Genomic DNA, 27,692 nt, shown 5'->3' with positions numbered 1-27,692 from the left:
GGCTTGAGGGATAGAGTTAGGATCTAATCTAGTTAGATCTAAGCTTAAAGGCCGGAATGCATTAGCGCGGCGCTGCACAGAGCTGCACTGCGCGGCACTAAGCGTAATAATATTATTTCAACCATTTTGTATGGAACATGTCGCACTAGAACGGCAGTGCACTGAGCGTCGCTGCGCGTCGCGTCAGAGTTGCCTCCGAGAGAATGCACGCGACGCGCAGTGCAGCAATGCTCAGTGCGACACAGCAAGCGGTGCGTCGCTTCAGTATGCACACTGTTAATTGTTAAATTTGTAAAATTTTGTCTTATAATTTAATTAATTTTAATACCTAAATAAAAAATAATTCAATAATTAATTTTATTAGTATAATTTAACAAATTAATAATTTTATTATATTTATTTATTTTGGATACCTTACAAACCATACCCTTACAAACTAATTTATTTTGTATATTACAGGCATTATAAAATACAAACAGTCTCTTGTATGTTCTTTTCAAGAGCTCTACTTTTTCCGAAACATTATGGTTGATTCAGTAGTTTAAAAGAAATATTTATAGTGGCGATTCAAAAGCGCTTAATTTAAACCTGATTGAAAAAAGTTTATTTGACTCTGAAATATTATTTTTTCTCTCATCCGTTAATAGGTTCTCATTCTGCACACAATGAAGAAATAATGACCTAATCCTCGTCACTATCGGTCATCTTGTAAGGTTGTTCGCACGCAAACTGCTATAGAAATGACGCGAGCTGCCGCTCACTGCAGTTGTAATGCGATAGGTACCGTCTAGCGACGTGAAGATACGCGTAGCGCAGCGCCGCTGTAATGCGTTCCGACCTTAAGGGTTAATAAAAAAATATTTGTTTTACTAAATTATAAACCCTTTTTGCCAGGCCATGCCATATAAATAAAATAAATTTACCGGTGTTGATAAGTCACACCATATTTTTTTGCGCCCTAAAGGTATAATTTGAGCAGTTTTTTATAGCACATTTAGACTTGGTGATTGGTACACAACTAAGGAGAAAAGTGTGCTTATAATGTCTTTAAGCACACTTTTGCAGTTCCGCTTTCAAGCTGTGAATTATATGTCCATATGTACATAATATAACGTCATTGACTATTGCATAAAAGTGTTATGTGCACTATAGGAAGAATAGAAATAGAAAATAATAATGTAATAATAATATTAACACTAATATTCTAAGAGAACATCCGATTTTAGTTTATGTAAAGTACTGATAGTCATCTCAGGGACAGAGTGCATTTTAATTGTTTTGCCGAAACATAATATGATCGGATTTGGTACGGCCGAATTATCAACGAATATCGTTGTTAATTGTGTAATTCTATTCTTTGGTAATGATCGTTTTCGATAGAGTAATAGTGTTCTGTGGTCATGATAAGTTGAAACTTGAATCGAAGTGTTGTAGTGACTACTGACTAGTGTTTAATCTCTATTCCCTAGAGTAAATATGTTCCTTGGTTTAAATTCTCTTTGCTTGAATCTTGGTTGATTATTTTTATCATTGATACAATTTTATGTAGTTGTAGTTAGTACTAATAATATTCTAGTAATTTCATAACTCGAAGTCGTACTAAGAACTTAATAATAATATACATATCCTAAATGATTTAGTGTTAAATGTTTGTCACTTAAAGAATTTTCCATTCTTTTCATTGTTTTTGAGCTCCTTATAGGCATAAACTACATTTATTGTTATGAAATATATGCAGAATTACTAATGACTGCGGAAAAAAATTAAGAAGTAACAATACATAAAACAAATACATACTTACATATTTAAATATGGATAATGGACAAATCATCATGGATCCAATTGCCGATCATTTATATCCAGCATTATTTCAGTGTTTTACTATCATTTTTTGTGGGTAAGGAATTATTGTAAAACTTAAATATTAGCACGCCAGTCTAAACTTACGTTAACTTAATTTTCCTGCTTCATCGCGGTTCTTTCGCTGGACTTAAAGATGCAGGCCTTAAGTTCTTATACCACTCTATAAATTATTTACCTCAATTATCCTACTTATTTTACTTCTGTGTGGAGAATTAGGGATATTTATACATTAAAATATAAATTACTATTCAAATTTGTAGGACTCTGTAGTAATATTTTTTTGTGAAATTTAATATAAAATAAACTTTGATAAAAATTGAGTTTTAGTATAATGGGATTCAATAACTCCCAAAGATGCCTTGTGTGTGGCTTAACACATGACTAATTGATTTCAGCAGGAGTTTTAACATCTTACATTTATTTCAGATATATAGCAGGTCGACTTAATGTGGTCTCAAAGTTGGAATCTAAAGGAATAGCTACATTTGTGGGAACTTTTGCACTACCTTCATTGATATTTCTATCATTAGCACAACTGGATTTTAGTACAGTGAATTGGTCGTTTCTCTTGGCAATTCTTTTAGCCAAGGGCCTTGTATTTTTTGGAGTTTTGCTTGTTACTCTTCTTGTATCAAAACCTCCCAATTTTGGTCAAGCTGGTATGTTTGCAATATTTTGTACACAGAGTAATGATTTCGCATTGGGATATCCAATAAGTAAGCATACATTTTTTATATATTATTGTTTCTTCTTGTTTTTGAGTACATACATATTGTTATATTGCTTCATTTTTATGTGGGGATTTAAATCAACGGGATTTTCTATAACACTTTATATCTTACAAATATTTTCGAACAGTGGCACAAAACAGTTTATTAAATTAGTTAGTTTATATAAGAATGATTAATTGCAGTTAATGCGTTATATGAGAAAACACATCCAGAATATGCATTGTACCTGTATCTAATGGCTCCAATATCACTTGCTATACTTAACCCAGTTGCATTTGTTTTGATGGAATTAAATAAGCAGAGGGAGATATTAAGAACATCCCAAGATCAAACCCAGATGAGAGAAACAAGTAAAGCTAAAATGCTTTACCAAATATTTCAAGGCATTCTGTTCAATCCACTGTTAATGATGACTGTGCTGGGCATTATTGGAAATATAGTGTTTAAACACAAGCTTTCTATTTACATAGAAGGTTTACTTGATGTAAGTTGCATTAATTTTATATTATTAAATGTTTATCAGACTAAGAAAACCAATGGCAAATCTATATTGGAGAATATGCGAAAAAAATAATCAATTAACTTAATCTCAACAAATAAATTTTCAATGTGATTTCTGTGAATGCAAATTATATGTCAGACCAAAGTAAAATATTTTATTCAAGTATAATTAATATTATGCTTTTAAATTCTCAATTAAATCTTTAATGGTACCTACTAGCTATGAAGAATTGGCAAGAAACTCGAGAAGTGTTCTTTCAAAATCATTATTGTTATTCAATACAAAATACTGTATTTAATGTTGATCTTTGACAAGTTATTTAGTCAATTCAATTATCTTATTTAATAATAATAATTCAATAATACTAATAATAAATTAACAGATAAGTATTTGTAGCAACTATTCTTATCATGAAAATAATCTTGAATAGTATAATATGATTTAGATATTTATTTATTTTTATGAAACATTATTTTTTTTTTTGGAAGAGGAGGACAAACAAGCATACTGGTCACCTAATGTTAAGTGATAACCACTGCTTCTTTTGCAACACCAGGGGAATCTTAGGTGCGTTGCTGGGGTATACAGGTGTACACTTTTTTTTAAGGTACCCATGTCATATTGTCGTGGAAACACCACACAAGGAAGCTCTATCCACAGCTTTGTAGTGTGTGGATGAAACATTAAAAACTGCATTTTGGAGGAACGCCACACATCCAGAGGGTGGGGATGATATCCTAATTGGGCGGCAGGAATCAGAAGAAACAGCTTTTAGAATCACTCTCCGTTTAAAATGTGGTAAAAGACACATAATGAAGCGATGTCTCTATGCAACTCCAAGTGATCTAGACTTTCACAGAGAACTGCATCCCCGACAATTCGAGCAGCTCTGTGGGCTGGTACTGGGGTGCGCCAGACAAGAGATGACCAGACATGCGCATTGTAGAGCGCTAGAATGTGGGCCGGCTTGAAGTATTGCCATGCTCCATTTACGACGTCCAGCTTCTTAGAAGCAAATTAGACTGCCTTCCAGATGACCACGGAATTGGCAATCGTTTGAGATTTCGTGACCCATTATTCCGATATTTGGCGAGGCTACAAATGTGGTTCATTTAGTGGTTATTAGTGGCGCAAATGTGAGTCTTCTGGGAGTTAAATAGGTTCATTTTACCCCGTTACGCGACCATCTCAACAGAGGACTTGATAGAAGACAAGTAAAGTTTTATCCGGCACTGGTCAACAAATTCCCGAGAGAGACCTGCATGGCCCGTGTATACGACATAACCAGTGCTGTCATATGCATAGCAATGTATGTTGGAGGTGTCCAACATATAATTAATATGCAGAAGAAACAGTGTAGGAGATAGCACACAGCCTTGTGGAACTCCAGCGTTGACGGGCTTCGGGTTCGAGCAATAACCGTCGACTACGACCTGTATGCTGCGCTCAGTGAGGAAGCTGGAGGTTCACTTGCATAAACTCTCGGGAAGCCCAAATATAGGCCTATAGGCCTGTAGTTTGCCGGGTCCAAACTGTCTCCTTTTTGTTGGGTCGGATGGACATAGGCTGACTTACATGAGTCCGGGACTACGCGTTTTGAATATGAGTACCGGAATAACCGGGCTAGCACCAGCGTCAACTCAGGGACTCACGTTCTAACACACGGGCATCGGCCCGCTCGACTACTTTACGTCCAAAGAAAACAGAGCTCGCCGAACAGTTTTTTGAACTGAACTGTACTTCAGGCATAGAGCTCTCACACCGTGGGGTGGTCGGCGGTGATTTTCCGTTGTCGTCAAGAGTGGAATAGAAGGGATTTTTTCCCTTGCACAAAAGATCGGCTTTCTCTTTTACCGTATAGGCCAGGGTGTCTTTCCTCATGTGCAGCGGCGGCAGGGATGGCTGATTGAAGTTATCAAAAGAAGCTTTCGACAACATCCAGAACTTCATGTTCCAGCCGGGTAGCTAGAAAGCTACTCGCTGATTGTGCTTCGATTTCGCGCGGGCGATTTATCGCTATCTAGAATCTAGATGCACTGTTATATTTTCTCTTTAGAACCTTCAAGGACCCGTCCTTTGTGCCCTGCGCCGCAACCCAGGATCGATACGCCTGTTTTTTGCTGTCAGATGCTGCTTTAACTGAGTCATCGAACCAAGGCTGTGTTCTGCCACCGATCGGTACTACAGAGCTTGTTATAAAACAATCCATGCCCATCGGCTACTGCAAGGGCACAGGCACTGGTATTCTTGCCCCAAGAGTAGGATCCAAACAAGAAACGCTTTCTCTCGTTTGTCGTCCGACATGCGCAGTTGGGTGGCCTCCCCAGAATACGATGGGCGGCCCGAGCGAGGGATTCTCCTACTCTGGCGGGACCGGTACCCTCCTGGGGTAAAACCTCTTTGTGGACTGCTATATTCTGATGGAGGGGGGGATGACCTCTGCTCCTCGACACAGACATATGCGAAAGATAGCGGCACTTGGCCGCTACTTCGCGGCGGTATTTGTTGACGTCATAGGACGGCAACGTGACTCTCCCACTCCTTAAAGCTACTCCTAAGTCGCTTATTACGACACTCTTGGGCCCTATTCTTTTTACGCCCCGGAGAAGTACAGGGCAACTTTTTTTGTTGGTAAATTGAATATAGTTTGGGAGCTCATTATAAAATGTAATGAAATTAAAAACCCTTAGCAATTTACAGACCCTTATAGATGGAATCACAAGTTTATGTTTAATTAGATTACTAAACTATTTTGGATCCCTACACTTACTATAATTACTTTAAAAATCCTCTCTAGTTTTTAACCGACTTCGAAAAGGAGGAGGTTCTCAATTCGATTGGTATTTTTTTTTATAATATAATATGTACACCGATTACGCTGAAATTTATGATCCCATTTTCGTGATTCTTCTTTAGTTTGATGCGGAATGTATACCATTTAGTCCCATAAAAAAATTTACATATTTTGGTGCAGTAGTTTTCATTTTATGAACATTTCTTAATATAGTTATTATTTGTTGTGTACTGCTTTTTAGGAGTTGTCATTTAGTTATATTATTATTATTAAACCATTTGCCGATAAGTGCGTCTTAGGCTACCCGTCATTCATAGCTAACAATCGTTCTTCATGATATTTTAGTGTCTCACAAAAACGTGAAATAGGAGATCTATATTGTGTAGCTACTTAAAAAAAGTACTATTTAATATTATACTAAAAAGAAAGAAATCTTATAGTTAACTTATTAATGACACTAAAAAATAAATAATTATAAAAAATCCGACTTCAAAAACTCAAAAGTATAAAATAACTTAATAGAGATTTAATTTAATACACCTATTATGCAGTTTTATTCCTTTTGAATTTTTGAAGTCGGTTTTTTTAAACGTAGTTTTTTTACCCACTCAATACAAAACACTTGCCAATTTAAAAACTTTGTGGTTGTTTAAGCGAGTAAACATGCCATCAATTTGTCATCAATAAAATCAAATTAACAAAATAAACAGACACATAATTCAGACAATATCAAGTGTGATTAATAATAATAAATACAAGTAACTTAAAAATACTTAAAAAATTTTGGGTTGATTTTAAGATTCACTTGATCCCCTAAATCAGTTTTTGTTTATGTCAAACCCTGGGAAATCAAATTTGACACCAAGGGTTGGATTTTTAAAATTGGTTAATTATATAGCTAAAATTTTCAGCATTAACATGGCATAAAGTTTATAATAATACAAAATTTCCATCTTTTAGGTTTTTGGTCAATCATTCTCGGCATCAGCATTATTCTTGTTAGGTTTACGGATGGTCGGGCAAATTACAAGACTTCGAGGTCCAGCTCTTATACTACCCTGTGTCTTGATCATGGTGAAATTGTAAGTTATCGTTTAGTTTTTAATAATCGATAATAGTGAATATAAAAAAGAAGAAGTTATTAGTAATCTTTAAGTGTACCTACTAAATGTTCGAAGAAACTATTTTTTAATACTTGTATTTTATATTACACTCATGAATAATTAAATGTTATCCTAATAATGTAAACACCCTATGAAACTGTCAAGTAACACTAATACCACACTTTAAAACATGCACATCTAAGGATAAAATGAGTGGATTTCACTGTGATGTAGAATTATTAATAGTCTTTTCCGTTGATTTCCTGGAGAGTACAAGATAGAGCCTTTGATTTCATAAAATAAAGCAGATTTATTCTAATAAGTTGTTGGTTGATTGCTTGATTATGAACGGTATTAATACTTTCACTTCTAGGCTTAAAAAGTCTTATATAGCAGTGTCAATCAACCCATATGTGTAAAAACCCATATTATGTGGTTTAGCAGTTAATAGGTAAAAGCGGATATTTACCATGCTTTAAAGATGCGTGAGCTATATTACCTAATGTTTGTAGGTAATTTCAAATGTTTTGCTTCACCTGATATTAATGTCCTCAAAAGAACATGGCACATCCTAATATTTTCTTCAAGCTCAAATTGCAGTATTGCTCTTAAGTGGAAATTCACACCGTTCATTGACAAAATTAAGAAGAAAGAAAGATGTTAGTGAAATGCAAAATTTTAACTTTCTAATAGATTATATGTAAAATAGGGTTATAAATAGTATACTAATTAGGAATATGAACCAAATAAGGGATTTTTTTTATGAAAGCATGGAGGACAAACGAGCACATGGGTCACCAGAGCCCATATTCTCTTGAAGCACTAGAGAAACACGACCTTATAGGGTGTAGAATAAACAAACATATGAATTCGAAAACTGAAAACACATCGGTACGGGGCCTGTCAGGATCAAACCGGGTGCTCCGTCGTAAGAGACGATGTTTATACTGATTGCGCCCCCGACACTTAACTAATATAATATCTACAAATATTCCTATACTTCAGGATAATACTGCCAGTGGTGATGCGGGAATTTGTGAGTGGATTAGATGCTGGTGAGAATGACACAGACACTCAGTCACTATCAACATATGCCTTCTTGTATGGAACAATACCGACTGCACCAGCCGTCTTTGTATTTTCCAACTTGTATCAGTTGGAAATAGATCTCGTAAGTATTTACCTACATCTCATAGCTGATAAACTCAGAAAATGGGAGAGTAGTATTGCCTATTAAACATTGCTCATTTGCTCAAATCTTGTAATAAATTTTGCTTGGAGAACTTCTAGAGGAATATAATGTAATAACACACGCCATGCAAAAATTTTCATTAAAAGCCATTAAGATTGTATTACTTCATTTGGTATAAGAAAAAGTTTTTTAATATTTTCGTTTCGTCAAACGAACTTTGAGTCTAAGGTTGCCAGATAAGTCATCTAGTAATTAAATATAGCGGTGAAATGATTGTGAAACGCAATCTGTTTTATCTGGAGCAGCCATTAATATATCTAGCCTATGACATTCTGGACTACTTTACTTGGACATTGTGAGACAACCCCTTAGTCACAGAACAATAAATACATACAAAATATCTATATGCCCTAGTTTACAAAATATTACACCACTAGTTTTTAAGTACCAAAAAAGTAATCGGATGTCATTCTATTTAATGTTTGTTTCAGATGGCATCATCAATGGTTATATGTACATTTGTATCTGCACCGATAATATTCCTCTCAGCTCAAGTTATAACCATGAATAAGGACTTTGCTGATCAGATAAGAAGCTTTGGTTTTGGCCTCTCTATATTTGCTCTGTTTTCTGCAATTTGGGTGTTGATCGTGTTTACCGTCACAAAGAAGTACAAAAGAGTGCCTCATAGACTGACATATTGCTTAGTGTTATCACAGGTAATTGGTACCACATCACATACTTTGGTTGCAATCCTCAATATATCCCTCATTGCCACATTTTCACTAGTATTATTATTATTGCGTTTCAATCATTATTTTATTTTATGTCAGAAATTGCATGATTCCAACAAAAAACACATAAATTGCAAAAATATTTTTTTTTAGCAATTGTAAGTTTTATATAGATTTTGGTTATTTTGGTTCATTTTACAATCAAAATCCTGGGCCCAAAAATCGTCAGTCCCCTTTGTAGGAAGATGATTCCGGTTCAGGTTCCAATATAAAAATGGAAGATGAAGTTGAAGCAGAACATCAGTATGAACTCAAAATTTATTTACTATTTAAATATTTGTTTACTTAAGCATAGTTACTAATTTTGCAAATTTGTTACAAAAGTTGTAATGTCAAAAAGCTTAATGAAATTCCTTAAAACGATTTCGCAAGATCTATGTGACAACGTGTCTCTTACCTCATCCCCTCCCTCGTTTCTGAGGCTCTGGTTTGGTCAAACTATAGTTCCGTGGTTCCCGTAGTCAATACTAGGAAAGTGTGAGTAGTTCTTCCTTGGTTGTGACTAATAAAAATAATCGACTTAGACTTGATAGATAAATTTCCCGGAAAGAATACTTTTGCTTTTCGTCTCTATTCTCCTCAAATAATTGTATATTTTGCTTTCTCCAGATATTGTTAGCCATAAGTGCAATATGGGGTGGACCGGACAAGAGCTACATTCCCTCATGGAACCACTCCCTGCAACAATCATTACAAATGTTTAGCATCTATTCCTGTCTTTTGTGGACAGCCATGCTGTCTGTTGGGTTGTTTATGTTAGAGGTAAGTGGATGATTTTAATGGTTATTTAACCCGCTTAAAATGACACATTATAAGGTATACCTATATTATATTCTTTAAGATGATAGGGGATTCCTCTTGCATCAAAAATACGAACCTACAAGTACTAGAATGTGTAATAATATAAAAATAACAATTGTTAAATTGAAAACCTGATGCACCAAAACCATCCAGGGATAGTTTGGTAAAGAAGAGAACAGCGAAAGAATTTTTAAACGGAAAAGTGATAAAGTTAGTGGAATCTACTATATGTCTTGGTTTACTCTAGATTCCTTTTTAGTTTAGTTTATATCTTAGTGATGTTTTTGGAATCTTTTTAGTACTTCCATGTTGGAGTTTCTATGTGAATATTCATATGTTGATTAGGGGCGTGCATTCCATATAGGCAATTAGGCAATGCCTAATGACTTTGTTTTGATACTGAATCGATGTCATCCAATGTAACATATTTTCTGAACTGGTTTTATCTGGTTATTGTTTGCTCGTAGAGTCGGGGTCCCTGCTTCGTGCTGACTGTGTGGCCGGTATTCGCTTTGGTGTCATGGGTCGCTCCCGCCGTCATGGTAGCCTCACTGTTCCTCACCCAGCGGTCTGGCAGCCTCAGCATAGACGCGTGCGACTTGCTACGACTCTGTCTGCTGTTCTTCTGTCTCACAGGTACCCTGCTTCATTATTTCTACGGTTTCTCTCACCAAGAAAAAGTCGGAAAAAGTCCGATGGATGTCTGTTAAGACATTTTTTTTTGTCAGAAACGCGTGGAGGATTAATGTTAAAATTACTATCACATATTAAGGTGTGCATTTTATATAAAAACAATTTTTTAAAGACTTTCGGTAATAGTTTATTGAAAAAGCGTATCTACATGTAAGTATGTTATTTTATTTATACTTTGTCATTTGCTTATTAGGTACTGGCGCCCATACCACAAACTAAAAAGTCTCTCTTTGTCGTATCCCCTCGTTTGGAGATCATTCCACAGCCTGTATAGGCAAACTTGGCGTCGATATATCGAGTGACTTTCAGTTACGTGGTTACATGGAAGAAAAGGCCAAACTGGCCTCTAAATAGCTTGGTGTGTAGTAAGGCGAGACAGTACTTCACTATAAGCCACCGCCTGCAACTATATAAGGCGCAAATTCGGCCTTACTTGGAGTACTGTTCTCACCTCTGTTCGGATGCTTCCCAGTACCAGCTTCTTCCATTTGACCGCATAGGTACAACAAAACGCGGCTCGAATCTTCGATGATGAAGTCATCCCTCGGCTTGATAATTTGGCGTTGCGTAGAGTAGAGTAGTCGTTCAGGTCCACCACCGCACATTACGTCAAAATGCTAAATTTCATCCGAATCACGTTGACGTTCCATTCTACAACCACGCGTTTCGTGGGGCTCCCTGCCTCGCACGGCCTCTTTGAGGATACAATTACCGCAATCTTCCCGAACCGGTACAATTCAGGGACCTTCAAGCATAGAGCATACCCACCTTGAAGACCTCCCACCTCCCACCTTGAAGACCGGCAACGCATCTCTTGAACCCTGGTTTTGTGGAAGACCATGGGCGGTTGGCTCACCACTGCCCATCACGTAAGTCTGTTGCTCGTGTGCCCTCTCCAATATATAAAAAACAATATTACAAGAGCACTGCTATATTAAGGCAGATATAGCGTCGGTCGCACTAAACTTGTAAACAATATACATGAAACAATCTAAAACTGGTTATCGTCTCAAGAGTGTGCGACCACTGTGACTATGAATTAAGGTGATTTATATTTAAATTTTGAATAACATGCTGCAATGTTTATCGTAATATTTTAATGAGATCTCATAATAAGCCAATGTTTAATATTGTGGTGAAAAAAAAAAAATATTATGTTGTAATTGTAGTGACGACAGGGAGTTTGATCCTATACATCCGGTTCCGGCGTCGCAGCGCTCAGTTCGCAAGCCTGGCGGCGGACATTGCCGACTCCAACGAGGCCTCCACTCTGGTGAACCCTGATCGTACGTCACACACACACTCTGTGTCTAACTACGGTAATTACTTGCAAAATAATATGGTTCTTAATAATTGTCACATGTGCTAACATTTATATTGTACTCTCAGTATTATGGGCAGATGTTGCCACTTAGCATCAGATGTTCTAACAATGCAGCCGATGATATGGTGGTGATGTTCTGTATCTGGATTCTGGAGACACACTCTGGATATAAATTCAAATAGTTTTTAAATATATACCGTCTTATAATGACGCAACTTGTGCGTTACTAGGTATATTATATGTATACATATTATGTTCTCTGGTAATTTCAGATTAATTTTTATATTTAATTTGTTTGCATTGCAAGACATGGAAGATGAAGGTACTTATATACATGATGTAATTATATAAGAAAATATTTTTTTTTATCAAAATATACACTTTTATTGCAGAATATTCTAATGCGGTAGCGGGTAGAGATACTTATTATATTTTTATCCTTAAATTTTATAACCTATTTTAATTTTTTTTTTATTATTTATTCTCGTGAATTCATCACGAGTGCAATAAAACAGACCCGTCTTTGAGGCTATTTGGTTAGGTTTTCGAAGTGCACGCGTCATCGCTGCCTTACTTAACAAGTTACGTCCCGTCTAAGTATTAGTTAATCAATGTTGGGTTTCGAGTTCTGGATCTTCTGTTCTTTATTTTTATTTTTTTATTAATCCATTTTTATCAACTTGTTTTATTTTTTCTGTAACCAGGTTGCTATGGAGCAATAACAGCAACGCCATCACCTATCCGAAACCCCGAATGCTGCACCGACGACCCCGACTGTGGTAATGGACATATTGCTTCACAAAATGATTTGGAAGATATAGTTGAGGAGAAGTTAGTGTCAATTATAAAATTATCATTTCTATCTGTTAATGCCATATCTATCCCTTTCCTTCTCTTATCACGCCCTCTCTCTCTTCCCCACTTCGCCGCCCACAGTGACACTCCGCGCCATATTGGAACAACTCCCGCGCGCTAGGCAGTTTTTGCCATAGATAATACATTATATACTAGAGATAGATGTGCAACTTATGTTTTTATTTTGTAAAAGCAGTGTACCCAGGACAAGAGATGGCGCTGCGTTATTTTTACGCTCTTAGCGTACCGTCGCTAGATGGCGCTAATTATATTTATAGTTTTTACTATTGTTTTAGACCGTATTGAATGCATATTGATGTTTGTATTGTGTGGGTAGTAATTATTATTCGTTTATTAAGTTCAGCAGTCACCTTTAATGGTTTATACCATAGACCTATCATTTTTTTTTTTTTTTTTTGCGCCCAAGCAAGGGAATGGGCTACTCTCCGGGATAACGACGGGAGGGAGGTGGTGAATGCTCATGCATACCAACGCAGCCTAAGTCTGCGTTGGTTATGTGGGACTCACGTGAAAACCTAGGTGCCTACCCACTAAACACCACCTGCAGTTGGCTTTGGGCAGGAGCCCTCTAAGCCTACTTCGAAGGCGACCTTCTCACGGGGAGAGAGAGGCGCAAGCGGCACTCGCTATGGAGTTTCCGCTGGGATATTGCACAGAGGGTGCTATCTAATTGGGACTAGTCACATGAGAAGGATGATCACAAAATAGTGGTGAATCTAAATGCGTCTGATTGTCCCCGGATGCCAAGAGGCGTTCCAGGTCAGACGAGAGTTTGTTAGGGGGATCGGAGAGGGCGTGTCTGGGCCTCCTGACTTGATAACGTGAAGGAGGGGGGGGCGGTATAATCCGCTGCCTCCTTAATCAGGGGATTTGGGTGATTGTCTGAGGACTTAAAGAAAGTTTCGGACAAGCACTTTAGGTGTTGTTGGATGGTGGGGAGCTCTAAGTCCCGGTGAAGGGCTGCGTTTCTAACGCACCAGTGGGCATTGACAGCCTTACGGCAGAAAATGGATTGGACTGTTTGGAGTTTATCTATAATATTGGGTTTCGCATGAGCGAAAACTGAAAACTGAAAAAGAACCGGTCGAATGCAAACCTTGAAGAGTTCGCTTGTTCCTAAAAGACATTTTACTGTGCCTACCTAACATACTGTTTAGGCGGTACAGATAGAAGCGGGCGGTTCCGGTCACCTTCTTAACGTGAGGCCTGAAGGTGAGTTGGGAGTCGAGGGTCACACCCAAGCACTTGGCTGTGGACCTGAAGGGGATAGGGGAGCCTAATAGATGAATGGGTCGATCCCGGCAGAAGCGTCTGCGCTTAAAATCAAAACGGACTGCGGAGCTTTTCTCCGGGTTGACCTCAATACGCCATTTCCTAAACCAGTCACCTAGCTCATTAACTGAGCGTTGGAGCCTGGAGAGGACTGAAGATATCTATCTGTTGGGACTGGACGTAGAGAGCGGTAGACCATTCAATGATTACAACACTATAGTCAAGTCTTTAATAAGTAAGTTAAGTGAGTTTTTTGCTATCACTAGCTCCATCTATCCATCTATCATGTATGTTAAATTATCGCCATCGTGGTGAAGTTGCAGCGTACCTAATAGAATAGGTGGCAGCACTTTCATTGCAAATTTTTTTCATGTGCCAATGTAGGGAAGTTGCACCCCCCTGGTTTTTGCCGATGCCTTCACGGAGCGCGCACGCGTTTTGATACCTAGTAACCCGTTTTGCTCGCAACTCGCAAATTAACGCGCCGCGAAACGAATTCTGAAGAGGAATAAAACCGTAAGAACCAACGGGAAGAAAAACAAGGTCTGGATAAAATGTCTACGGCAGTGCAAGCTTCATCAAGTCAGTTCCTAGTTCCCTTCTATACAGTCCACTTTTTCACAAGAACACTAAGGCTAAGCTACACTACCTAAGGCTGTATTACTCAGACGACAGTGGTCTTGTATACTATAGAGAAAATAACATTTCAAAAGACTTAACATAATAAACGATGAAAAAAATATACTTAAACTGCAACAAAGTGAATATAGCTATATTTCATCCAAATATTTATTTAACGTCAAAAGTTCAGGTACTAATCAATTTTTTAGGTTCCATTTTTTACGACGCAACTTATGAATTTTGATCTATTTAAAAAATGTACATATATTATTTTTGCTCAACATTTTGTGTTGTACAAAATAAATATATTCATTTTCACAATTAAATCTATATGTACGTATTAAAATACAATATTTATAAAAACGACTGCGATATTTTTTGTAACATCAATCAAGTTGGTCAAAGTCAACATCGTTTTATTGTCTCTGAAGCCTCTCTTGGGGACAAATCAAAAATCAAATCAAATCAAAATCATTTTAATCACGTAGGTTACGGAAATGACACTTATTAATGTCAAAAAAAAATTATTCTTATTGAATCTACCGCTACCTCGTAAAGGGTTGAGCCAATGAGAAGAAGTAGCAAGAAACTCATTGCCACTCTTTTATATCAAGATTTACATTTACATCGATTTACAAATCATTTCAATTATAATATAATATGTAAAATGTAAAATGATGCAACAAACACACTCAAACGTCAAATAGTCAATGTCTTACACGAGTAAGTCAAAAAAGTAAATGTAAATTAATACAAATGTTATTGAGTACAGTAGCTGCATCATCCACATACACCATAAATAAATAAAGTGAGCATTTTTAAGCGATTATAAATAAATAAATATCCATACATATATACACGCGACCTATCAGATTTAGAAGATTAGTTTATTGGAAGAAAAATATAGGTCCATAGAGTAATAGACACAAATGCTACAAGCCCAAATATTTCTAAAATACTGGTAACGGAAAGATATAAATTTATAAACTTCTTATTTCAATGTAGCAAGCCATTACTTTAAATTAACCTTAGATAATTTATACGACTAGATAGAGCCTCTAGCTGTTAGTCAAAGCATGACAACAGGTTCTAAGTTACCTTATAGTGCCCTAAGATTATTATATATGGCTCTGGCGGATTCCGTTATAAACTACGGACTAAGCAGTTACGGAAGGACGTACAAGCCATATTTAGAGGATATATACAAATTACAAAAAAGAATTCTTAAAACTATCGTTCCAAATTATTTTTATAAACACAAAGAAAATACGGATCTTGCACTATTTAAACATCGCAAGGTTATAAATGTCTTTGATAAAGTGAAATTCCGTATATTGTCAGATATAAATGAATCTAAATTCCTTCGAGAAATTCAAAGCCTGCCTCATCTAAGACAATTTACAGAAACAAACATGTCATTTAAATTACCTAAATCTACAAATATATATGGCACCAGAGCAAACAACTACGTCATTCCTCTATACTTAAACGAGACTCCCTTAGAGACTCAAAAATTATATATAAATAAAAATAAATATAAGTCATCGTTAAAAAAGTACTTTTTACAAAATCCTTCATTAATATAATTGTATCTGCGGTAAGCTAAGTAGACAACTAATTTGTAATTACTAACATTTTGTTGATAATTATTTTTTGTTTTGCATTTTATTGATTTCTATACTACTTTGTTTAAAATTGTAAGTTAATATCTTGTAATAACTGTATTAATTGAAAGTAATTGTTGTTTTCTTTTTAAATATTATGTAATTTAATTCTAAGCGGCTTCACACACAGATAAGCTTCCTAAAGTTTAAGTGTGTGTTATTATATTGTAAGCTATAACTATATTGTATTTTAAATAAATATTCTAAAAAAAAAAAAGTCCGGTTTATAACCTTAGTGTGCATGACAGCTACGTCTTACACTCGCGATACGTCAATCGATTGATTTTTGTGTGCGTAGGTTTGCTGAAAATGGAGGCTAACAGTTAGTTCATCTAGACTTATACTTAAATTATCTAGGATGTACATTAATTTAAGAAAATAGTATGTCTTTCGGCTAACTTTCTGCATTTATTATGTATCTATACTAAAATGTAAATACAACGAAAAAATTTTCGTATAAATGATAAATCCGTTAGTCTCGCTAAAACTCGAGAACGGCTGGACCGATTTGGCTAATTTTGGTCTTGAATTATTTGTGGAAGTCCAGAGAAGGTTTAAAAGGTAAATAAATATGAAAATGCTCGGATTGAAATAAAAACAACAGTTTTTAATATTCCTTTGATGTATCCCCGGTCGTTCAGAAATCAAATAGTTTAAAATGAATAACTAATTAGAATTTTTATATATTTCCAACTTTCTCAAGAGGTAAAAAAGAAACTTAATTTTAGCTTACTATAATTGGTAGATTACTTACAGTTGTTAACTATCTATCAGATTATTTTTATATATATTTATAAAATATGGCAATATCTTCACTTAATATAAAGTTTTAAGAAATAAAGATCTTTATAATTACTACGTGTTTAGTCATGTCTTTATGCGGACGAAGTCGCGGGTATCAGCTAGTAATCAATAAAAATTAATTATAAATCGTGCACTTATTTTCAATAAATACTAGGATACTAACACTGCTGGATTTACATTAATTTATTTATTTTTATGTTGAATGTTTTTATAATTGTATATTATGTAAATTATTGTGATTTATGAAATAAGCGAAACAAAAAATAATATTATTAGCTTTTGATAAAGTACAGGACAGTATTATTAAAAAACAATAAATTGGGTTTCCAGCATTATTTAAAATTCTAAATAACCTTATTACTAAAAACTGTTCCTGTTTTCTTTTAAGATAGTATTTTTTTATTAGCAGAGAATGCGCGTGTCCGGAATCTCAGCGGTTTCGTTGCAGTTCCGCCCCCGGCTGCCAGTACCTGAGTGAGTTGGAGCGAGCGGCTAGTTCGTTGGGTCTCCTGCCGCCGGAACAGAGTCGCGGGCGTGGTTGCCAGCTGCTCAAACACACTGTGCTCATCATAGCCTACAGCCTGACCATGTTCATAGTGAGTACCAGATGCTTCTGATTATGACCCGCTTCGTAATCGCCAGGAGTTACTAATACTAATAGAGATCATTGGGCGAAATCTGACCCGGCTAAGTAATATTTACCTACAAAAACCAATTTGTGGTCTTAAAATGTCTAGTATTTACCTACATTCAATTTTATTTAGATATTGCTTTTTAAACAATGGGAAGAAAATGTAAAGATGATTAATTTAAATGTGTACTTTTACAATGTAGGTAAATAATCATTATATTTTGGTCGGTCAGTAACCATTAACATTTTTTCAGTATTCGTATAAACATTTGGTCATCATAAGATGATTCTAAATCCTTATCGATCAATTTGGGTCGAGAGAAAGAGAGACCTCGGGGCCGATCCCGCAAAAGATGGCGAAACGACCTAGACACCTACAGAGGTGATTGGTGGGTCTTCGCAGGGAACTGAAAAGAATGGAGAAAAGAAGGGGAGGCTTTTGTCCACCAGTGGCCTTATGGCTATGAATAAAATGATAATTGCTTACAAGAGACCGATAAAAATGTTTTATTATAATAAATCTTTATATTTTAGTAATATTACATTTTTATTTATTATTTTTTGGTCTGCATCCCACTATCCACATTAATGCGACTAGAGACATTTATCTAAACATCCTATTCAACATTTTCTCTGTAGGTCGTGGGTATAGATTTCATACTAAGTTGCCCAGTGAACTTTGTCTGCAGGGCGTGGCGCTAACGATGTGGCGAGTCCTCCGTAAGGACGAGTCGGGCGTGTTCATTGAACTACAGTTCCTGGACACGGCGGTGTTGTACGGGCAGCCGCTCGTGATGTTGGTACTGTTCGGACTGAACCCCGACGAGATACTGATACCAGCCGTGCGCTACTTTCAGAGGAAATGGTAAGAATGACGACGAAAATTCAAGATGGCGGAAAAGAAACGCATAAGTAAATGCTTGCTGTGTTTCTTGCGCCTGAGGCATATGTTTTCGAATGGGATTTGATTTTGATTTTCTTTTAGTGATTTTAAAATCCTATATATAAACAAATTATATGAATTTGACATATGAACAGCACCAGTCTGACCTCAGCAAGCGGGCGTCAGCATGCAAACTATACTTTTGATTTATGAAGTGTATTTTTCATCGTTATGATGTTACTAAGGTGGCGGGCATATCGCGGGAGAATTGAACTATAGCATTGAATGGTGAAGGAACAAGGTAGATGGGTTAGCCCCTCGAGTTCATTTCCCGCTGGTTTAATCAAGTAACGGCACTCATTGGCCTTAAAGTTAAAAAACCTGAGCCAAGGTGATATAAATAAAACCACCATGCCGAATGAGGAGGGGACAAACAGACTGGTGGCTCACCAGATGGAAAGTAAAGACCGGCCGCAATATCTGCAATGTCCTTGAGCGGTTGTATATTAGATGTCTTTGATGAAGTGTATTTTGTCAGGGTCTCCATAACTATGAATAAAAAAATTATATTCGACGTAGTTTTGAACATTGTAATTGTTATTATTAGAGGCATCTTAAATATCAGGGTGACTAGTGCGATCGAAACCGATCTCATTATCGCGTAGGCCTTAAGTCATTGACACAGTTATAGCTAGATAATTTCAAGTCTGGTCATTCGAACAGTATACAGAGATTTGCATTGAAGTGTTTCCTATCCAGCTCCAAATGCGGCGTTTTATATGCTGATCACGAATTCTGTCTAACGAATTGTTTTGAATAGACAATAGAAAGAAGTGTCACAGACATGTCAATATGTTTAACAGATCGTCTTTTTCTACTCTCTGTACTACAGCGTCTCACAGATTTGATTTTTTATTTAGAGCTTTTTAATAGTTTATTTACTGTAGTTTTTGAAACTTTATTAATCCCTTATTGGAAACCTTCAACCCTAACACGAAAACTTGGAGTTGACGCGAAATGTGTTTTGGTGATGGAACGAAACATTGTCGACTTACTTCTCCGAGATAGTTTCCGTGATTGTTGGTCGAAGCTCTGTAAAGGCTGCTCGTACTTTGGCGAATCGTGAAGCGATATCATCTTCGGTTCTTCCAGTCTCTGACACGCAGCTCCCTGTGTTAGTAAACAATGGGCCTGAACTGATTGCCCCACCCCCCATATATTTAGTTCTCGTTTCAATAAACTTCATCGTTTCTATATTGCAGGCACGGAGGAGACAGCGTGGTGCTGCCACAGGTGGAGGACCTCAGCTTCGAGACCAAACACGTTTGTGATCAGTTCATAACGCACCATCTGGAACGATGCAAGCAATCCATAGTTAAAGACACCAGGTAAATACAGTCCACTCACTTACGCCTGCTTCACCGTACTATTTATTTATTAAGAAAACTTCCAGCAATTTATAACAATCTTGACATATTTATTTTTGTAACAAAGAGCTATTTACTAGTTTTCATTTATGATTCTAATTAGTTTAAGAAAATTACTACAGAGTTATATAGTTTATATAAACGGCTGGACCGATTTTGATGATTTTTTGTGTGTTCCAGTGAATTTGAGATTGGTTTAGATTCTCATTTCCGTCCATATAATATAATTCTCCTGCTCATGTGTATGTTAGTGAACTCCTAACGGATGGACCGATTTTTCAAATTTAAGACGTGTGTACAGGACAACGTCTGTCGGGTCCACTAGTATATATATATAAATAACATTTAATTTAAGATATAAGATCAGGAATTTGGTTGACGAATTGTTTTATAAATTGGGAGATGAAAGGAGATAGGATTACGGAGCTGTTTTTAGGAACAGATTACTTAATTTGACTAAGTAAAGGGAGAAGATTCTTTTTTATCATTAACTTACATGTTTATAGGAAGAAAGTGAAATTTTTGCATTTAGCGACATAGTTAATATATGTTGCTTTTGAACTGTAAGTATCTCAATAATTGTTTTTGGAAAGCGCAGTATTTTTTTTATATAAGAGTTTTTAGTGTTTTAAGCTTGCTACAGGTTCTTATAACAAAACCAAGAGTTCTCCAGGATTTGTTTATTATGAAAACTATGTGTTCACCAAAGATTTGTGTTCATGACAATACCTAAGGTGTTTATCGCGAGGGAAAACCATGGGGGCGGTAGTTTAGCCTGAATATATATTAAGCTCGGGTCGACCACGGCATTTATTTGTCGCTGCGTAGAAATACAATTCATATTCTTGCAGTCTACATAAAAACAATCAATTTAAAAAATGCCTTTTACACTGTGAGCGACAACGAGACAGTCAGTTCCGCGCAGTTATATAATGTACTAGTTGACCCGACAGACGTTTTTCTGTGCATAATATCTTCGCAACTGTTCTGTATATATACCTCAGACCAATATAAGCATGAAATTTTTCCATATTTTCTTGAGAGAAATCTCTCCCAGTGAAATAGTAGTGTGATTGAGGTTTAAGGGATATTTTAATATTTGGCATGTATGATCTGAGAGGAACGTTGGTAATACTTTTACCATATGCCTGTTTTATATTACCAATTATGTGGTCAATACATGATTTTTCTCGAGTAGGTTTATCAATGTATATTTGCAAGTTTAAGTTGTTTAGAATGTCAATATAAAGATTAATAAATAAAATACTGTTTTTTTTTTATGAATTTGTCAATAATATTTCATAACACCAAGAATTATTTTGTAAAATATGTGAATGACGTTCTGTATTATGTATAGAACGTCATTGCTTCCTGTTGTTAACTATAATGAACAAAAGAAGAAGAAAAAAAAACTATAATGAAATTGTTTCACAGCAGAACTGTCAAACCGTGCGTCAATAAATTCTCTTATAGAAAATATGTCTATACAAAACAAATATTGGATAAAAAAAATGTAAGTCGTCACGGGACGCCTGGCAGATGTGAAACATCGACATTATTTTGTAAAAGTAATATGCAGAAAAGAACATGTTGTGATAGGAACTAAATATGTCATAATGATAAAATAAAATATTACGATTTTTTTCCAGATAACGATGACTATTTATTGAATAAACATTTATTTTCATTAAATACAAAAATTTACGAATTTATTTCAATTCGTGACTACTTAATTCGTTTAATCAGTGACTTCGGTAATAGTTATATTCGATGTTGCCTCTGAGGACGGTATTACTGTGACAAGGCGACGCGTCGCCACGGCATGCGTCGCCACGCCAGAAATCGGTTTTACGTGCGGCTATAGATGTTTCACATCAAAATAATTATGGGTCTAAAATAAAAACTACCTATCTCTCAAGTTGGATTAAACTATACTCCAATAAGTAATCCCCATTAAAATCCGTTCATTAGCTTAGGAGTCCATCGCGGACAAACAACGTGTCACGTAGTTTATATATATTAAGATGATGTGTGTGTGTTGACCAGATGGCGCATGCGCACGTACCGCGGCGTGTTCCGCGGGGCGAGCCTGGTGCGATGGCTGGTCGCGTGCGGGCTGGCGTCGGACGCGGCCGCCGCCGTGGTGTACGGGCGACACCTGGTGGACGGGAGGCTCATCGCGCACGTTCACAACCAACACCACTTCACCGACTCGCCGCTGCTCTACCGTTTTACATAATCCAGAATAGCGCTCTTTCACCTTATTCCTTACGTTAACAAGGCCAAGAGTTTTTTTATGTACACCCACGCTAGAACTTGTCTACAAAAAGTCATTCTTTTGAGTGGGTACAGAATTGGTAACTTTTAAATTACTAGTCTTACAGCGATATCGCCCTAATTGTGGAAAATAAATTATAGTTCAACCGCGAACATTTCCTCAAATTTGCAAATGTGTAAAAAAAATTATGATTAATCGAACCCGTTTCTAGTCTAGATCAAATCATGAAATAAAATTATTCATTTGGCGGTACCTACCTATTTATGAATAATTTAGAAATATAATAATCTCATTCACGGCTTACCGCTTGTAATTTTGAAGAAGCTTTGTATGACCTTAGTTTTGCTTTAGTTATCGATCAATGTTACTCGACTTAGAGATTGTTCTTGCCATACTAGTAGGTCTGGGTACTCCCACTATTAAATGTTATAAAGTACTTCAACAAAACGTGTGTGAAATGTAATAAGTATTATAATTTTTATAAGACAGTAAAATGTGATAGGGGTTATCGCATTACGGTATGTTTTAGGTCCTCCCGTGACGGGCTATGTTAGATCAAACTTATCAGAAAAAGGACTAATTAGCCCTTTGTTAGTTAGTAAATATAATATCCTAAGATAATGAGGTCGCAAATGTAACATTACAAATACTTGGAAGGTACGCCAAAAACGTTCTAATATTTTTGGTAAATGATATCACCAGATACAATGTGTACGTGTGTTTGTGCACTTGTAACTGTGTGTTGTGTTTGCTTGGTGCTCATTTTTTTTTTTCTAAAATAATATCTCAGGCCTTAGCAGAGTGGGCCGAAGATTTTTATTAAAAATTTGGTTTGTAGTCACTTATTCACGTCAAAATATACCACCTATTTAAAAGTCACGTCAGGCCTGTAAGTAAAGAGCGCAAGAAAGTCATGTGTCCTGGTTTAGGTACTGTGTTTTAGAGCGGGCTAGCGACAGTCTAGACTTTTGTAACTTTATGAATGGCTTGGCCATTTTATTTTATCTTTTCACCAATCCATTGGGAACAAATTCTCACTAGGTTAAATTTCTCACTTTTGTTTTACTTTATAGCGAGTATGATTAAATTTCCATTATATACAAGACTTATACACGTAGATCTTAAAGACTTGATAATAGTTTAGTAATCATAGTATCGTTAAGATTTAATTTATTTTATGTACACCCGTGCTTTAAATCCTCTATAAAATATTCTGAAACAGTTAGCTTACTGCTTACATTAAAAAAGCCAGTCCTAGTAACCATTACATCATCCAAACGAGTGTTGTAATGTTGTATTGAAATTCATTACAACACTCGTTTGGATGATGTAATGGTTACTAGGACATTGGGTATTTTAATGTTAAGGATTATTGTTATGGGTGTTATGCAACTGTTGATAATTTGGTATTAAAACACTCATGTCATCAATCAATCATTCATAAACCCACATTCGTGTTTTAATATCCCTTATTACACAACAGTTGCATAAATAACTTATAAAGTGTGTCACAATATTTGTGTTTTTAACAATATTTCATTTTTAGTTTTTAACATTATTTCATGTAAGAATAAAAATAAATTCAGACGACTTGTTGGCGGATATTGCAACCTATATATACGATTGATCTTGGGCGGTAACAGAATGTAAGTTAATTTGCAGGTTAGGAGTCGCGTACATTGTTATAATGATATTACTCTTCGCCGACACTTTAAAACTGATTATTCGTTGTTTAAGTCTGATCTGCACTTATCCCCTTGTGCTTTTCGCATTCATTGACACCGCTCAAGATCTGCGCCAAGGCTGATTATGAAAATAAAAAGTTGATTTTTCAAAAGACCCTATACTGGATGGCCGAGAAGTTGACGTCCAAAGCTAAAATTTGAATTTGGCTCATTTTATTGGCCAATGTTCTGGGAAGTTTTTAAAAATAGTTAGAAGCCATAGGCACCCCATTTTTTTGATACCTTGAACATTTTCAAGAATTTAGCTGGAGCAGTTATGTTGAACTTACGACTCAATTCTAAACTAGTTCGGCGTTGTCTAAACTATTCATAGTTTCTTATGTGGTTATTGCAACTGTAGTTAATAATTATCAACAATAAAATTAACTAAAAGTATTCAAAAAAATTTGAAAAAAGTCCTAAGCCACAATTAGGTGGAAAAAAACAATTATCTCCTGATTTTGCGTAGTTTGGGATTTACTTAGTGATTTTGCATAGGGGTGATTCGGATACTCATCACCATGAGGCTTTCAAATTTTAGCTTTGGACGTCAACTGCTCGGCTACCCTGTATAATTTATTGATCGTCAGTTACACCACTATGGAAACGATATTTGTAATAAACTGAAACTTTTTATATCTTTATTATTATATTAATAAATAAATCAATTTCAGACACGAATTCCATATTATATAGTTACCCCCTTATTCATAATGGTCCGCTAACTTAAAACAGCCGCTAAGGAGTGTTTTTTCTCATTCTGACTAAGGTCAATAGAAGAAGACAGAGTGAGAATTAGCAATGCTTTAAGTTAGCAGACTATTATGAATAAGGGAGTTTGTATTTATGGGTTGTGTTAGTAACAATTTTACTTATACTATGTTAGAACTGTTAGTTGTTTTTATTTGTTAAGTACACATAATATACATTTCATCAGCTCCGTGCCAATCATAAGCCAGTGCCTCTGTATGGAACAGTCCGAGCTGACAGCAGTCATGTTGAATGCCGCTGTCACTGTTACGATATACGAAACTAAAAGAGTCCGTAAGCGCCAGCATAACCTCAAAATTACAATAATACGCCATATTTTGTTTGAATTAATAATAGTCAATGTATGTATATATTTAAATATTAACCGACCTATAGGTTACGTCTATATATCGTACAGGTAGAAATTATTTAATGGACGCTTGGTAGGGTACGTAATACGTATGGCCTGTTCAATAAATAATAAAGCATCACGGTACTGTTAGATAAGTCGTATTTAAATGTTGATTAAAACATCAATGACTCTGTTTTAAGTATCAAAGTTAGTGAAGATTTACCCCCTTATTCATTCATAATGTTCATAATAGTCTACTAACTTAAAACATTGCTAATTCTCACTCTGTCTTCATCTATTGACCTGAGTCAGAATGAGAAAAAACACTCCTAAGCGGCTGTTTAAAGTTAGCGGACCATTATGAATAAGGGGGTAAGTATTTTACAATGTACTTACATAACTTAACAATGTGGAACACAAAGGAAGGTCTAGTTACCATCTCCTTAACTCTCAATAGCCGTGAAATCAAAATATTCACCAAATGTCAGCTTGCAGTAATGTATAAACGTGTTATTCTGAACGTCATTTGTTTAAAAAATATATTTTAAAGTTATAATAAAGTTTGACAGGAATTGTCATAGCAGTGTTGAATTGATTAATATGGTGATTAAGGCGAAGAGTAAGCAGAAAACAAGCAAACATGGTGTTTTTAGACAAGTTTTGTGGTGAAAGTATAGCATTTCGAGCTTTGAACACTACTTAATCCTGTTACACATATCCTTAAGTCTTATTTGTAGGTTACTAATGCTCGCTGTTGGTTATAGTTAACACTGCCGAGCCTTTTTGAACTACCACTTTTCTTTAAGTTAAACAAGTTTTTTGGCATGGCGTGACGCATTTTTTTGGTACTTCTCTCAGAAAAGTTATTCTTATAGCTTGTACTTTTTTGTGTAGGTTAATTTATTCAGATTAGTAGTGAATAACGAGGATTGTAAGCATATAAACTGTTTTCCACGCAAGAATTTTGAAAATATTGGCTTATTATTAGGGCTTTGTTACATAGATGGCGGGCCGGCAGCCGTGAACTCATATCGCTCAAGGTCGATGGCATTTAGTGTCGCCTTAAGCGACTTATCTGTTTAAGATAGTCTTTGATGTTGAATGGCGCCGCGATTGTGAAATTATTGGGCGGCGACAGTCACACGCGCTAAAATCTTGTTTGATTACTGGGCTACTGAAACATAAGGCGTGACAAAACCGGGAAGGAATCGCGCTTCAGTATCTACCAGGTATCAAAGAGTAGGTAAAGTAGGTACTTAGGCGCGGAATATATTTTTTTTATTTGTGATTAAATAAATCAAATAAGTGAAAATATAGTTTGTTAGTGAAATGTTTTGTACTGCTATTGATCTGCTAACTATGCAACTAACTGGAGACATATAATATTGTAGTGTAAGACTGAATAAAAAATATGAGAATCGTGTTTCTGCTCTTGTTCTATTCTGAAGAATAGTTAGCAGATCACAGCAATGGAAAGATCGATTCTAAACAGTTTATTTTAGTATCACTGGTAGCACTAACTGTATGTCCGGGACACTACTGCCACACCTATTGTGCCATACATTAGCGTGAACTAGTGTTGTACTCCGATATATCGACCTTATAACCCGTAAACATCTTATAAAGGGCAAACGTATACTACAAGGTATAACGCAGATACGACATTAACACATATCTTATATAAATCCTCAGTAGCCAGTAGCGATTGTGTCTGATATGTTGTGATTATGAGCTGACCAATGAGCATCCAATACGCGTCCGCTCTCTCGGATGGTTTATTGAATTGTTTGCATTACAATAATATTTAAACCAGTCTACCGGTTTAAAACGTCGATGGATTTATAACAAGGACGAAAATCGGTCGATTGGTGTAGTTTGGCATCCCACTTCACCATTGGGCGATCTGTATGTCGTTATTACTCGGGTGATATCGACACTGTTATGGGCGGATGATGCTTAACATCTGAAGAGTAAGAAAGAGTTGGCCTCATTGAGTTACACATTGTCAGCTCTCTATAGTTCGATAAAAATAAAGCTATAATAAAGAGTTGGTATTGTTTTTTGTTATGTATATACAATTGGCTATCACTAAATCAATATGAACTATGTATTTGAAACGGTTCAACTCACGTTAACACCGGTGTAAGCACACACCAGCTTCACACTAATTCTTGCACTGATGGTCTCCAACACGGACTCATCTCACTCACCCTGATGAATGACCTCCGATTGATCCGACCATGAGTTAAGCCGTTTCAAATATATAATTTGATTATATCTCACGAGAGTTTTAATAATTTAATTTAATCAATTGTATCTATTTTAAAAGTACATTACATGAAGTAGGCACTAAGTGAATAATTATTGATTTCTTTAAATATGTTATAAATCAAATTAACAAAATTAAGGTAGCAAGCCTACTACAAAAATATATTTTAGTGAAATGTTATTGTATTTTAATGTTCAAATGCATTTGTTAATGTGATATGAAATGGCTGTTCATTTTGTTTATTATAGCATTAGGTAATAAAATTGTGCTTAAAATATATGCAAGAATGTAATCGTTGTCGTTTGAAATTGGTTATTTAAAAAATTATATTGTTGCAAGTGAAA

General features: G+C 35.7%; 1 protein-coding gene across 1 annotated transcript; it reads left to right on the top strand.

Annotated features, from left to right (window-relative positions):
• The first annotated feature begins 1,462 nt into the window (after positions 1-1,462).
• Positions 1,463-27,692, top strand: LOC126970140 (integral membrane protein GPR155). The gene is made up of 15 exons (XM_050815882.1): positions 1,463-1,897; positions 2,290-2,579; positions 2,777-3,078; positions 6,851-6,972; positions 7,999-8,164; positions 8,677-8,904; positions 9,589-9,741; positions 10,248-10,416; positions 11,643-11,792; positions 12,105-12,119; positions 12,502-12,628; positions 17,441-17,630; positions 18,355-18,530; positions 19,811-19,936; positions 22,022-27,692. Exons 1-15 carry the CDS (start codon positions 1,812-1,814, stop codon positions 22,212-22,214), a joined length of 2,493 nt encoding a protein of 830 aa, XP_050671839.1. The 5' UTR covers positions 1,463-1,811; the 3' UTR covers positions 22,215-27,692.

Source organism: Leptidea sinapis, chromosome 20 (assembly GCF_905404315.1).
Source record: "Leptidea sinapis chromosome 20, ilLepSina1.1, whole genome shotgun sequence".
NCBI classification, from domain to species: Eukaryota; Metazoa; Arthropoda; class Insecta; order Lepidoptera; family Pieridae; genus Leptidea; species Leptidea sinapis.
This window is presented reverse-complemented; position numbering and strand designations above follow the sequence as displayed.

Bases quoted from the DNA above. Each gene is read 5' to 3' on its own strand.
- LOC126970140 (XM_050815882.1), top strand. From the start codon at position 1,812: ATGGATAATGGACAAATCATCATGGATCCAATTGCCGATCATTTATAT. The intron at 3,079-6,850 runs GTAAGTTGCATT...TCCATCTTTTAG, and splicing joins ACATAGAAGGTTTACTTGAT to GTTTTTGGTCAATCATTCTC. The intron at 6,973-7,998 runs GTAAGTTATCGT...CCTATACTTCAG, and splicing joins GTCTTGATCATGGTGAAATT to GATAATACTGCCAGTGGTGA.